Source organism: Triturus cristatus, chromosome 1_2, assembly GCF_964204655.1.
Source record: "Triturus cristatus chromosome 1_2, aTriCri1.1, whole genome shotgun sequence".
NCBI lineage: Eukaryota > Metazoa > Chordata > Amphibia > Caudata > Salamandridae > Triturus > Triturus cristatus.
Genome location: NC_140580.1, coordinates 728,775,995 through 728,790,331, shown reverse-complemented (window position 1 = coordinate 728,790,331; position 14,337 = coordinate 728,775,995). Strand labels below are relative to the sequence as shown.

General features: G+C 41.0%; 1 protein-coding gene across 2 annotated transcripts in view; it reads right to left on the bottom strand.

Moving 5' to 3' along the window:
* The window catches only part of VPS13D (vacuolar protein sorting 13 homolog D), a 2,738,381-nt gene that overhangs the window by 2,669,235 nt on the left and 54,809 nt on the right, over positions 1-14,337 (bottom strand). For both annotated transcript variants that reach the window (XM_085608633.1, XM_085608634.1), the window contains exon 7: positions 2,365-2,469. In XM_085608633.1, coding sequence (XP_085464759.1) covers positions 2,365-2,469 — 105 coding nt within the window. The remainder of the gene's footprint in view (positions 1-2,364; positions 2,470-14,337) is intronic.

Here is a 14,337-nt window from a genome sequence, read left to right as displayed (position 1 = left end):
CCTTTATTACTCAAGACTCCTTATCACTTGTCAGTGGAAAAATAATCAGTATGTCATCTGCATTACGATGAAAACATTCAGCAGTTTATGTAAAGGTTGTACATGCATGTTAAAAGGAATGGGAAAGAAGCATGACCCCTTAAGGCACACCATAGAACACAGGGCAAAGCTATGACCACACACCTCCTTTTTCATTTGTGCCTATTAATACAAGAGAAATGAGCCCAACTATTGTTCTACCATATCAGACACACCTTCCATGTATGTATGCTTTGTATGTATTTATGATTAAAATACATTTTTATGAAAAAGATGCGTTGTATGAATGTATCAACAAAATACATTTTAATTAAAGAAAAAAACTTTGAACCTCTCTGCTAATATTAACAAAGTTTAAACACCCGACTGAATTCATTATCATTCAATTAATAAAACAAATTGGTGTGTGAATTAAATTCTCCTTTTGGGCCAAACATATAACTTACTATTGGGTATCATCTCAGCTAAATTTCTGAAACAATAAAATATGCATTATAAGGATCTCAAAAGGGAGGAATTCTGAAATGCTGAAGGATGAGAATCTGATCTCTTTTCTAAAGGAAATGTTCTTGTCTTATTGGTGTCCATTTTGACTCCAAGGTAATAGAGCGCTGATGTGGACTTCACACTGTTAATTTGGAATCCCAATGCTTGAAGCAAAGAGCCCATCATCTAGACGTTTCCGGTAGGAATCCTGGAAAGATGTCCATTTGAATAACCATACATCCAACAAAGGATAGCTGACTGACTTTTTACTGAGATTTGTTGTTACCACTTCCATGCATTCTGGGAAAAATTGCAATATGTCAATGTATAGGTCAAATGGCATAACCTTAAACTGTTAAAACAGCTTTCAACACACAGAATGGTTGACACTGTTTATCCCCACTACTTCACATTAAAATTGGACATCTTGTGGTGGGAGAGTCAAGTTTTTATTGAGTGATTTAGACCTCAACTGAGGTCAACAATTAGAGTAAGTACAAAGAATACATTGCTGTAAAACGTAATAACAAAACATATGGTGGGGGCTTCGGAAAGAGGAGAGCACCAACTTTAAAACTCAAAGACTCCTCTTCTGGAGACACAAGGATATATGAAACTGTGCCATCACACACTAATTTTCAAGGTGTCTGCTGGGAACCTGGAATTCCCGTTCCCACAAACTATGAGTACCCCATAAAGAGCTACATTAAAACTAAAAAACTACCTAGATCTCATCATACTAGAAAGGCATCAGTTTCTGGGCCTTTTTAATACCCTGTCAGTGTACAAGATATCAAGGGGGTACACACCCTGCACCATAGTCTCATGGTTGCTGATCTATTATATGCACAGCACCAGTATACATACAATTATTTCACTGTCAGACTTAAACTTAAATGTACACTTATATCAATTAAACGGTAGGAATGATAATCTTACTTTCTTTTGCATTAACATCTTGCTAAGCTAGTATTATTCTTTGTTCTCTGTAATGCGTCCCGAAGCCCTTCGGGTAGAGTTGGTGAACAAATAAATGATGGACAGCCGTCACAAAAAAAATGAATGTAAAAGGGCCCCCTAAAGGGTCCTGCCTATTTGGATGGTACAAATACATATTTAGAGAACTCTTAATGCTCAGTTCCAAAATATTAATTGCTAATTAAATCAAGAAAAATAATTAACTATGGCAACAGATTACAGTATCTACATTAATTAAAATACAGAAGGTGGCGTCAACCTCAGATTCCATCTGTATTAGACACAAGGCCAATGTCCCAACAACATATGAATTTTGTTGGAAAGTTGGAATATTTAATTGGATTTACGATGGGTTCCGCTATCAGAAAATTGCAGCAAACATTAATAATGATATACATAAAGAAAAACTTTGACTCTTCCTATTTACTTATTTCGTGAAGTAACATAATCTACATACTAGTCTTCCCTAAATGAAAATTTTTATTCTTATGTGCTCTTCTACAAATGAATCTGAGCTCTTTTTTAGTAAATGAATGGAATACTAAAGGTATGCCCCAAGGCTAACAAAACTTCGCATTCAACGTCTAACTTATTTATCAGCAAGAGAAAGCATTTTATGTATAGATCAAACACTGGTTAGCATCAACTCACGGTTGCTCCCCGTGCACTTCACACAATGAGGGTGATAAGAATGATCAGCACATAAAAAGAGAGAGAGTTACACTACTGCCCAGTCACTCAATCAAAGATCATATGCATGTAGCCGAACACACACTGAAACTGTGGTCCCCATGTGAAACTCAGCACACTGTCAAATGTTCACCGGGCAGACTTAAAATGTTGAGAAAACATGCATCATACCTGTAACTCTGCAGGGGGAAGATCTCCCAACAAAGTGGTATCAGCATCCCAGTAAACACTAAAATCTGCAATATTCAGTTGTTTTTTTCTCATCAACTTCTCCACCTTCAGGATGGGGTTTAGGGAGAAATTAGATCAATTGAACTCAAAACTATATACATTTTGAACGAACTTAGCTTTGTTTATATTCAAACACAAAATATCAACATAAAATAATAAAATGTTCTTGTTCCTTTTATCAGATACGCCAGAGCTACTTCTTTGCATTTTTGTACTGACCAAGCAAAAAACAGATTAATCTGAATTTCAGGGACCATGTTTGCACAAAATCCTGTTGTTCTGTCAAGCTTGTATCTTTTAATAGCCCCTGCACCTCCACGGACCTGCGGCATGATCCACAGGAAAGACACAAAAAAGCACATTGCCTAATGGGGCAATGTGAAATTGAATTTGCAATCTGATTAAGAGAGTTGAGTTCACAAAAAGGTAATGAAAAGTTATTTGTTTCTTAGTTCTTTGTAGAACAGCGGGAAGGAAACATTTCTTACCTTTAACACAATTTCTCTATCATAGTCATAACCAACTAAATGTATTCCCAAAGAACACATTGTATCCTGGAGCTGCCAGACCTGTGTGAATACCTTATAGCTCATGAATACTTCTGTTGTATTAGTTCTTTTGCTGCACAATCAGCATTCCTCTTATCCCTGCTGTAATGCAGAAAAGAGAACAGAAGAGGGGGTGCAAAGACAACTTTGACTCACTCCTTGAGCTGAGTGATGAAAGGTTGGTTGGTAAAGAATCCCATCAAATATCCTGGAGTGGAGATCCAGAATACATGGAAGTGTTCAATGTGGAATTCCCCAGGGGATGACATTTTGGGTAACACCACGGAGGTGCTCAATCAAGTGCAAATGGGATAGCCTTTATCCTGTGGTGTTGAGCTTGAACAGATCCTTTGGCAGAAGTCGAACTGGTTGATGAACATGACAACACCCGCCTTACTAATCCATTAAAAGGAAACGATTCTAAAAACCTGGACTCAACATCATTGGTTTTATATCTAGCTGTAAAGTTCCTCTTAGTTGGACAAGTCACTGAGAAACTTTTGAAATCTTCCATTATATATTCAAATTAATTCATCTGTTTCCCAGAAAACAACAATAGACATGACTGAAGCACTAATGAAAAAGGAAACAGCTTGTCTGGCTGACTGTATCACACTACGGCTAAAGTCAATGCATTCAGGCATTGCAGAAACTACATCTGGTTTGCTACTTTGTAGTTTTAGTTAGGGCCTAGTTACCATAGGAAAAGCACTTTTTGGTTTACTAATAACTTTGGCGCTGTTTGACGAATCTTCACAAAACTATAGTTTTAAAAAAGTTGATTCATCTCAGCTCCTTCCTCAAAGGTTTTGGAATGAACCGTCAAGCGGGGGCTGTCAAAAAGGGGGACAGGGATGACACCAAACTTGGTAGAAAGCTAAATCTTTACACCGAGAAAGTGTGCTTTTTGTGATTTGAAGTAAATTAGTTCAGTCGTTTTTGAAAAATTAAGGTTAAAAAATATATGTATAGCTGGATGGTTAGGTTTTTGGGACTCTTGCGGGAGACTCGCAAGTATGCAACTTCGAAGAACAGAGCATCAGTGATGTCATGAATTATGTCACTGACCATGTCATGAGTGACATGATATGTGATGTCCTAAGCAGTGCATTGCAGGGCGTAAGTTATCATTAGCTTAGGTAACTATAACGTGAATTTAGATGGTTTTGTGTGTGTAAAATCTGAACCCATTATAACATCCCTGTAACCTTTGTTTTTTTCAGTGAATTTCTAGGGTTTTTAATGCTATTTGCTAACTAGAACATCAATGTAAGCTTTGGTTTTTAGTGAATTCCACTTTTTTTAAATATAAATTGTACTACAATTTGACCCATAAGTTCAATTTACTTATATACATTTTCACAAGTTTATAAATACATTTTATTCACAAATTCATTCTTACTTTATATTTTAAAATAAACAATAAAAAAATTAAAGTAAGGTAACTATGAATGCAATGCTCCAAGTCTTTCTTTTAATTCATTTTATGGATCCGCAGATCTCTTCCCAACCAAAAGCACACATTCAATACTAAAACAAAAAAAGACTTAATACAAACATATGCTATAGCAATTTCAATAAGAGTATCACTGTCTGTGTGTGAGTGGCTGTGTGAGTGACTGGGTGGGTGGCTAATTAGGTGTGTGGATGGCTGTGTGGGTATGTAAGTGGGGTGGAAGTGGGTGTGGAAGTGGGAGTGGCTGTCTGGGTGGTTTTGTGGGTCGGTGTATGGGTGTGTGATTGGTTGTGTGAGTGGCTGTGTGGGTTTATAAGTGGGTGTATAAGTGGTTTTTGTGGGTGTGTGAGTGAGTGGTTGTATGGGTGTGGAAGAGGCTGTGAGGGTGTGTGATTGGCTGTGGGTGTCTGTGAGTGGTTTCATGGGTCTAAACATGGGTGTGTGAGTGATAGTGCGAGAGTGTAAGTGGGCGTGTAAGGGTGTGAGTGGGTGTGAGTGGGTGCGAGTGGCTGTGTGGGTTTGTGAGTGGGTATGTGAGTGGCTGAGTGGGTATGTGAGTAGCTGTGTTGGTCTGTGAGTGGGTGTGTGAGTGGTGGTACGGGTGTGTGAGTGGTTGTGTGGGTGTGTGTGAGAGTGACTGTGGCTGTTGGAGTGGGTGTGCGAGTGGGATTGTGGGTCTGTGAGTGGGTGTGTGAGTGCCTGCATGGGAATGTGAATGAGTTTGTGAGTGATTCTGTGGGTGAGTGGCTGTGTGGATCTGTGAGTGATGTGAGTGGCTATATGGGTGTGTGAGTGGGTGTGTAAGTGGGTGTGTGGGTATGTGAGTGGTTGTGTGGGTGACTACGTGGGTGTGTGAGTGGCTGTGTTGGTCTGTCAGTGGGTATATGAGTGTGTGAGGTTGTCTGTGAGTGGGTTTGTGTGGTTTTGTGGGTGTGTGAATGACTGATTGTGTGGGATTGTAAGTGGCTGTGTGAGTCTGTGAGTGGGTGTGTGAGTAGCTTTGTGGGTGAGTGGCTGTATGAGTGTGTGAGTGGTTGTGTGGGTGTGAGAGTGTGCATGTGGCTGTGTGGGTCTGTCAGTGGGAGTGTGAGCAGGTGTGCTGGTCTGTGAGTGGGTGTGTGAGCATCTGTATGGGTGTGAATTGTAAGGGTGTGTGAGTGGTAGTGTGGGTGTGTACGTTGGTGTGTGAGTGTGTGTGGAAGTATGTGTGTGAGTGGCTGTGTGGGTCTGTGAGCGAGTGTGTAAGTGGTTTTGTAGATCTGTGAGTAGGTGTATGGTTGTGTGTAAGTGGATGTGTGGGAGTGGCTGTGTGGGTTTGTGAGTGGGTGTGAGGGGTTTTGTGGGTCTGTGAGAGGGTTGAGGGGTTTTGTGGATCTGGGAGAAGGTGTGAGGGGTTTTGTGGGTCTGTGAGTGGGTGTGTGTGTGGCTGTGTTGGAGTATGAGTGGGTGTGTGAGCAGCTGTGTGGGTCTATGAGTGGGTGTCTAAGTGTTTTTATGGGTCTGTGAGTGAATGTGTGAGTAGATGTTTGGGTCTGTGAGTGGGGTATGTCTTTTGTTTATTTGGGGTCTGGATAGCTAACTATACTTTAGGAAACAGCACCTACTTCTTACCTCTTACTACACTTAGGTTAGGTACACTGGGGTAGAACAATTTAGAAGCATCAGATGAGTATTCACATTTTAGCCTGTGTTATTTATGTATGTATTTTAATTAATATGTCATAGCTACAAACCATGCTATTGCAGTATTATTTTATCTTACTGCTAACTCTGTACATATTGTACTTCGCAGCCTGTCTTACGATTGTAGCAGTTCATATCTCTTGCATGAGAAATAAGAAAAAACCCTTTTTATTGAAACGCCCGTCTCTCTATTTCTGTGCAACTCTGTAGAAACGAAGCATGCACGATTGACTGGGTGAAACGGTTATCTATTGTTTCCACGGTTCTGAGATTGTTCCGACTCCAAGGGAAACAAAGTTGTCATGTTTATGCAGTTGTCAGAAACTAATCCCTTCTTGTTTATTCGATAAGTTTCTAGTGACCTCTGAGTTAGCTGGCACACACAGGTAATTAAGTTTAATGTACTCGATAGAGACATACTGACCTCAGTCCTATGTCAAATCTATAGTGTATATTATTCCAATGCGCAGAGCCTATCAGGGATATAGGAGCTACACTACATGCCGCCGAACGGTTTGGTAAGGCACTAATTTAATGCTACATACTGAAGTAACTCAGTCGTGCTTTTCTCAGAGACTCTCTACTCATAATACTCCATAAGACGTCTGGAGTGGGTAGGGATAATATCCACCGTAGCTGAGTAGGACAAAAATCCTATGTATAGCTGTTTGGTTTATTCAACATTGAAGGATACAGTGTTCCAAAATATTGTGCACCTTATCTTTGTTCCCTTGAAACTTACTCTGAAACTTTCATTAAACAATGACCGAAAACGGCACTAACACCGTAACAGCTTTTAATCAAACAGGTTTTAATGAAACCGATGAGGGTGTTATAAACATCTATCCAAATTTAAGGAGAGCCATCACTCCAAAACTTATAAAACATGGCCTAACACCAAGAGGTGGTAGAGCAGTTTTTGTGATAGAGGCACATGAATCTCACCAGACAGAGGTATTCTATTCATGGATAGTATTCCCAGAATCAAATCCAGTAACACACTTGTTTCACTTCTACAAAGAAGATGATCCACCTGACGAATATTTTACTTTTGAGGATATTGAAATTCCACTCACATACCAGGAGCATGAGCTCTGGTTTAAAGGCGCCCTAAAACATTACAATCACATTACCAGGCTCGGTCCACTAGGTAGACCAGGAGCAACATGGCCGATTATAGCCGGCTACACACCTCATCCTGACATTGAAGAAATGTCAGACGTAGAATTACTTACTCAACTCAAGGAGCTGATCAAAATCTACAGACAATTAGTTCAATATGTCATGCGGACTTTCACAGTCCAACCACCATTAACCATTCAAAATCCAGCCCCTCATCAGGGGAATACACTAAAAATCCCTCCACAGACGTTACACACAGTCATGGGCAAAATGCCCACAAAACGTGAACAAATTCCATTTTGGATAGCTCAAAAAAATTACTCAAATCGAAGCAGTATTTCCTAATACTAGCCCTTATGAGAAACACAGAATTCTAACAATCTGTTAACCAATGGGGATCCCACCACATCTGGAAGACTGCACCACTTGGGGCACAGACTTTGCTGCAATCTACACAAAAACACATGGTGTTCCGTCTATGGCGGTAATACCCGATAGCCTGAAACAGATTCAAAACGAATACGTAGCAGAGCCTGCTCTAAATTTAGGTATGAAGTTACTTAAAAAATTTCGACCAGGTCTCAACAATAATATTATCTAATATTAAAGGAGAAGCAGCATCAGTGGCAATCCGCCAGAAATTAAGGGAATTTGATGTAACAAAACAACCACAAGAACTAGCCAGAATAATTGAAAAATCCTTTGAAGAATTAGGAAGAGACAGTTTGGGAGGAAAACCAGTTAAACCACAACTGTCTGAAAGTCCTGATAAGGTCTTTCCTAAAAACACCTACTTCTAAAAAGAAGTGGGAAAATAGCAAACAGCATTCCAAAGAGAAGCGTTCTCAATCCAGAGGTAGGTCTCCTCAAAAGGAGCCCTCTGAAAGGAGGTACAACCTCAGGAATAGGGATAATTTGAGAAAACCTGACAGGTATCAAGATACTGATACACGTTCCTCTCGTACCTTTCAGATATCATCACAGACATCCGAAAGAAGAGGACCGTCAGAGAACAAAGAAGAACGCGTGAAGCCCAAAGACGACCAACACGTTCAGAAAAATAAATCAATACCTCAATTCTCCAAGAAGAAAGTAGCAGGTCTGAAGATCAGACATGCCGAGAATTCTGAGAACACAACTCAAGAACGGAGAATGGGCTAAGACAATGTTGGACAGCGCAGCAGAAGTTACAGTAGCTCGCCATAACCTGAAGGGGCTTCTGGAGACAGTGGACTTGAAAGAGGACATTAAAGTTGAAACTGCAGACACCAGGGTTAGTTCTCCGCATAGGTTATATGAAATAACACTCCGGATGGAGGGAGACATACCAAGAAAAGTGAAAGCACTCTTTTGGGAGCATCTTTCAAAGTGTTATGATATACTTCTAGCAGAACGGGACTGGCCCCCAGAATTTGTCAGAGAGTGCCCACATGGCGAAGACATCATTATGCCAGCCTTCTCCAACGATGTTACAGTACATTTAAAATATACTTATGCAAGGAAATGGGCAGTGGCCCAAGCCCCAGCATTATACAAAAATCATGTAGGATGGGATGAGGACTCACCTCACCACAAAATCCAGTTACAAAATCAACCAACTGCACAAAGGCAGTACACAGTTAAGCAAGCAGCTAAAGAACAAGTCAGGGAGATCTTAGATCAACTTGAATACCAGGGGGTGATTGAAACATGCACTTCATCAATGAACAATCCTTTCTTTCCTGTCTCCAAACCAGACAATACATATTGTCTAGTTTTTGGATTACAGACACCTAAACTCTTGTTGTAAAACCTTTGCAGTGCAAAATGCACACAGTACAGCATTAATTAATAACCTTGTGTGTAAAAAGTACAAAACCACATTAGTCATTTCAAATGGTTTTTTTTGTCAAAATATTGCACCTGAAAGTAGATATTTGACCGCTTTCTCAATAATGGGGACCCAGCATCAATGTTGTCGACTCCCACAGGGGTTCAAAAACAGCCCGGGGTTATTCTCAGCAAGGGTAACAGAGTTGCTACAAATTTATGATGACGAGGCATTGTCATATGTCGATGATATCTATCTGACAGACGATGACCTGGACAGACACTTGAACAGGGTGAACACCATTATATTGGGCTTCGCCTCTGAGGGTTACAAATTCAACTTTAAAAAGTCCAGAATTGCCCATCTCAACGTCTTTTTCCTAGGATATGAACTATCAAGTGAAGGCAAAAGCCTGGCAGTCAACTTTTTAGAAAAGTGAGCGCTGTTCCAACCTCCAAAAACGCTGAAAAACTTACAGTCGATTGTAGGTTTCCTGAATTTCGGAAGAACTTGCATTCTAAATTACGCAGAGAGGGTTAAACCTCTCTACGAATTAATCAAACCTGATTTTAAAGCCACAACTTGGACACAAGAACACACAGAAATTCTGCGTTCACTTCAAACAGACATGTTAGCAACAAAACACTTGCAAACACGCGTACGCAACTTAGTGATCTGAATCATTCCAGGTCAATACGGATTCATCTACTTAACTTTTAACGAAGGTGAAAAAGTACCAATTGCATACAAATGACACTTGTATACACAAGCAGGAATGAAATTCACTTCTACGGAAAAGATTCTGACAGCAGTTCAAACCGCTGTAGCAAAAGAAAGAGCCCTAGCACAGGGGAAACGCATTATGGTCGTGACTCCTGTACCAGCCTTAGAGGCAGTTACTAAAGCTAGCATTCCGAATGCAAAAGCTTTACATGCGAGATGGAGACAATGGGCTAATTCTCTTGCTGCAACTGATGTTGAATATGTTTTTGATCCTTATTTGAAAACACAAGCATTCCTGCAATACGAACACGAATGTCCTCTGCCTACTGAAATTCTCCCTCTTGATCAGTACGAATCTATAATTTATACTGACGGATCTGCACAACCCGCTATGAGGAGTAAACAAGCTTACAGTGCAGCATGCACTATCGTTAAAGGTCGTATGCGCGATGGCAAATTCAAACCAATCGTCACAAAAACGCAATCTCTAGGAGATTGTACAGCTCAGCGACCTGAACTACAAGCATTCAAGATGGCACCTGAAAATACGGATCACGAATTCCCCACACTCATAGTGTGCGATTCTTTTTACTGTGTCCAATCTTACAATGAATATTTACAGAATTGGCTTCAAAATGGTTCCAAAGATGCAAAAGGTGGCACAATCAAGCATAAAACGCTTTGAGAACAAGTAGTTCAGTTGCAAAACGGACTACAAAACACTCACGTGATACACACGCTGAGTCATCAACGTGATGGCGTTCCAAGTTGAAGGGAATTCATTGGCTGATGAAGCCGCGAAAGGGGATGTGCAAACGGCTTCCGTAGCTGCAATCACTTGTTCAAAAACGAAAATAGACAGTGAAATAATGCTGGCTGTCAATGCTTTAAGCAAAGGCAGCGGTGCAGCGTTACCTAAAAAATTTCCACTCATATATAATTGATGCGAACAATGTTCCGTTTGCTCGAATCCCTGGAGTGGGGGATAGGGTAATACCAAACATGGAACACAGATTAGGACTAATCCTAGAAGCACATGAAGGGATCGCCTCTGCCCATGCAGGTGTTTCCGCCACAGTATTGTTATTAAAACAGAGATACTGGTGGCCAGGCATTAGGAAACAGACCAGGAATTATATTTTGGAACGTAAATATGCCAGAAGATGAAAGTCTCTACCGTGAAATGTCCTGCGCAGACGCCCCTGTTAATTTCAGATAAACTATTAGCATGTGTTTACCTGGACCACTGCGGTCCCTTACAAAGTGATGATAACTATAAATATATCATGGTCGCAGTGGATTCGTGTTCTAGGTTCCTATGGATGTTAGCCTCAGCGCTCGGCTGACGCTCGAACTGTTATAAAAGATTTGCAAGTCTTTATCAGCACATACGCAATTGGCACACTACATTCTGACCAGGGTCCTGCGTTTAGCTCTCGAGCTTACAAAGAAGCCATGGCCAGTTTGGCCGTAGCATTGCGGTAGTCTTCTCCATTCCATCCTGAAGGAAATTCTGTTGTGGAAAGAAAAAACAGGGACATAAAGTAGTCTATAACAGCAAGGGTATTAGGTTTGGGTGATGGGTGGGTCAAACACCTTTATGGTGTCCAGCGCGCACTTAACAACTTGCCAAGAAGTTCTCTAGGGGGTGTCACTCCATATGACGTTCTATTTGGAACTAGAATGTTGGTACCGGACCTTAATATGCAGGGCACAGTGATGGAAAATAAGAAATTTGATATCAAAGATCGTTTGGCTGTTTTACAGGACTTAAATGAACTAAGAACGTGCTCCTGAACCAACCATCACTGGGGAAAAACCGTCCGTCCCAGCAAGGCCTGTCTGGATCCCAAAGCTTGGTGATCTAGTCAGAGAAAAGATTGCGGACAAGAAGGAATTTGGGCCTTCTTACAGACAACCAGTACCTGTCCTAGCAATCCACGGATCAAGAACAGTACTTTTGCCGCCCCTTGCTGGTAAAAAGGAGAAAAGATTTGTGACCTGATCAAACCACACTATGTGGCCGATACTAAGCAGTAGGCCAAGTGGACTCCGCCAATGTAGCAGACGCACTCCTTTAGCTACAATCCAAGAGGTTCAAACTGAGAGACTCATCACCTTTGAAGATTCTACAGTGAGAGATAAAGGACGAAGCAACAAAGCTATGGAACTTGTCCCTCTTGAAACCCAAATTACAGTTTGTCCTGATACACATGTCTACAACGAAGCAACAAGTGATCAACTGGTTCCAGTGAATTCAACAAATCCTGATACAATTCCAACCATTGACAGAACTGCCTCTGGCTATTTCATGAACTTTGATACGTTTTCTGAGGATCCCAGCAAACCTAAAACGACGCCAGCACAAAGAACTTTCAAAGAACAAGCAACAGACTTTTTTATCTCCTGAAAAAGACTTTTCTGGTTTCACCATGGATTCTTTTGGAAATATTCTTCTTTCTACTTTGGTTAGCTCTGGTATTAACTCTGGGTATGCTGATAAATGGAAGATATATTCAAATGGACACAGCAAGTAAAAGAGTGAACTACTTCTCCAGCCACACAAATCATCCCATCGTGAAGCAAGAGACTTGTCAGCAGTGAACATCACAGCAGTTCCTATACATTATGGTATAGTTTGGGACCAAACTCAATATGACATTTTTGGCCTGTCGAAGCTTTTGATGATTCCACATTTATTTAAGATTTCATTAAGTGACTTTATTACCTCTAGTACCTTTTCTGATGATTGGGACTTCGAGACTGTTAATAACATGATGTCTGATCTAGAGATGTCTACAGTATTCACAAATCATGAATATTTAGAAGGTTCATCAGACTATGAACAAATGTATTGTTATAACCACTATGGTCATCATTTCTTGCATAAATCTGCAACACCTAGAAATGCATTCATGTATCACCAATGGGAACATTGTCCTACACCTCCAAAGGGTAGTTCGAAAACTTTTGCAATGAAGTTTCCATATTTTTCAGGCTACAATTTGTCTAATCCAGAAAATATTTACTTTAAAAATGTGAACAAGACAGGAACTAAAAATATGTTAACCAATACTAAACAGATTTATTCTGCAGCCTTTATTGCCCAACTGTCTAGACAGGGTTTCGACTTTTAGAAAGACAATATTGAGACAAAATCTGTCTGGGGTACAAAAGATTGGCAAGTGCAGGGGGTAGAAGCTTTGTTTAGAGCCTGTATAATCCCTGAGCAAATTATGTTTTTGAATGACACTGTCCAACAAACGTCTTGCCTTGGATTAGCCAAGATCAACGACATGAACACACCGACCATACCTATACCAGCAAGTAATAGCACAACACGGGGGGAGGTCGACGTACATAATATTTTGCATCACAACAAATCAGATCCAGAATGGAAACAATGGTTGCTCTGGCCCACAGACACAAATAACTGTCAAGATCGATTCCTGAACAAAACACAGGGTTTCACTATCAATAGGCCAGACCCACGCTATGTTCAAAGACAGCATCCAGGGGTAGTAACAACATACAGTGTAGGGAAACTTTGCCTTGATTGGCTACAGAAAGCTACACTGAGGGATGTAAAACAACACTTAACTTTACTTCAAGAAGGCGCAGACCTTAGGGAATTCTTGCTAGGACCAAGAAATCCGTGTCAAAAACCTTTCATATATGCCAGTAATGAAGCATGGAAGGTTACCCAAGCAGAGACTGCAGAACGAATACGAGAAATTGATCGTATTAATTTAGAGAAAACTCTCTCTGTAGTAGACAATGGGTTAACGACTCTGTTGTCCAGAATATATTCATTGGACAGCATTGCGTCTTCTGTCATAGACATCATGGAACAGGACTTGGTCATGTTGCAACATGGTCAGTCTCAGCTACGTTCTATCATGCTATTAGGCTGGACGCTGAAAAACTTGCGTGCAGGCTATGTGCCTTGGCGTTTAATCAATACTACGTCACTGTTTTCAAAATTCAATCTCACTGATAAACAGATCAGACTGGCACAAAGGGGAGCAGACTACACTATGCTGAGCATTGAAAAACTGGAAAAATTATCATTCACAGTGTCGCTGGATGGTGCCTGGTTGCCCAGGGTGGTCACTCCTTGGCCACAAGGGAGATTTCTTCAGTCTTCTTCCTGAGGTCGAATGTCCAGAGTTTCTGTTCAAGTTGCAGATTCAGGTTAATCTAATTTAGCAGGGCTCAGCTAGCTACTGATATACTGGGCTAGTGGCCTGGGCTACCTGCAAGGTCCCTCCTATGGGTGGGACCAGGAAGGAGAGTGCCTACACCCCCTTTCCTTTGTCCAGTTTCACGCCAGAGCTGGGGCTGGAGTGCCCCAGCGCCGGTTTGAACTGGACTATGCATGGGACACCTTGTGTGCCCCAGGCAGTGTCTAGTTTCTTTCATCCCTCCCTGGCCCAATACACTAACTACTGTCTGGGGTGGTGCTCGCACCTCCCAAGGCAGGAAACCTATTGTCTAAGCCTCCCTCGCTGGAAGGACTCCCAGCAGCAGGAGGTCAGACTTGTGTCTGTGGCAGCAGCATCCATTTTGTG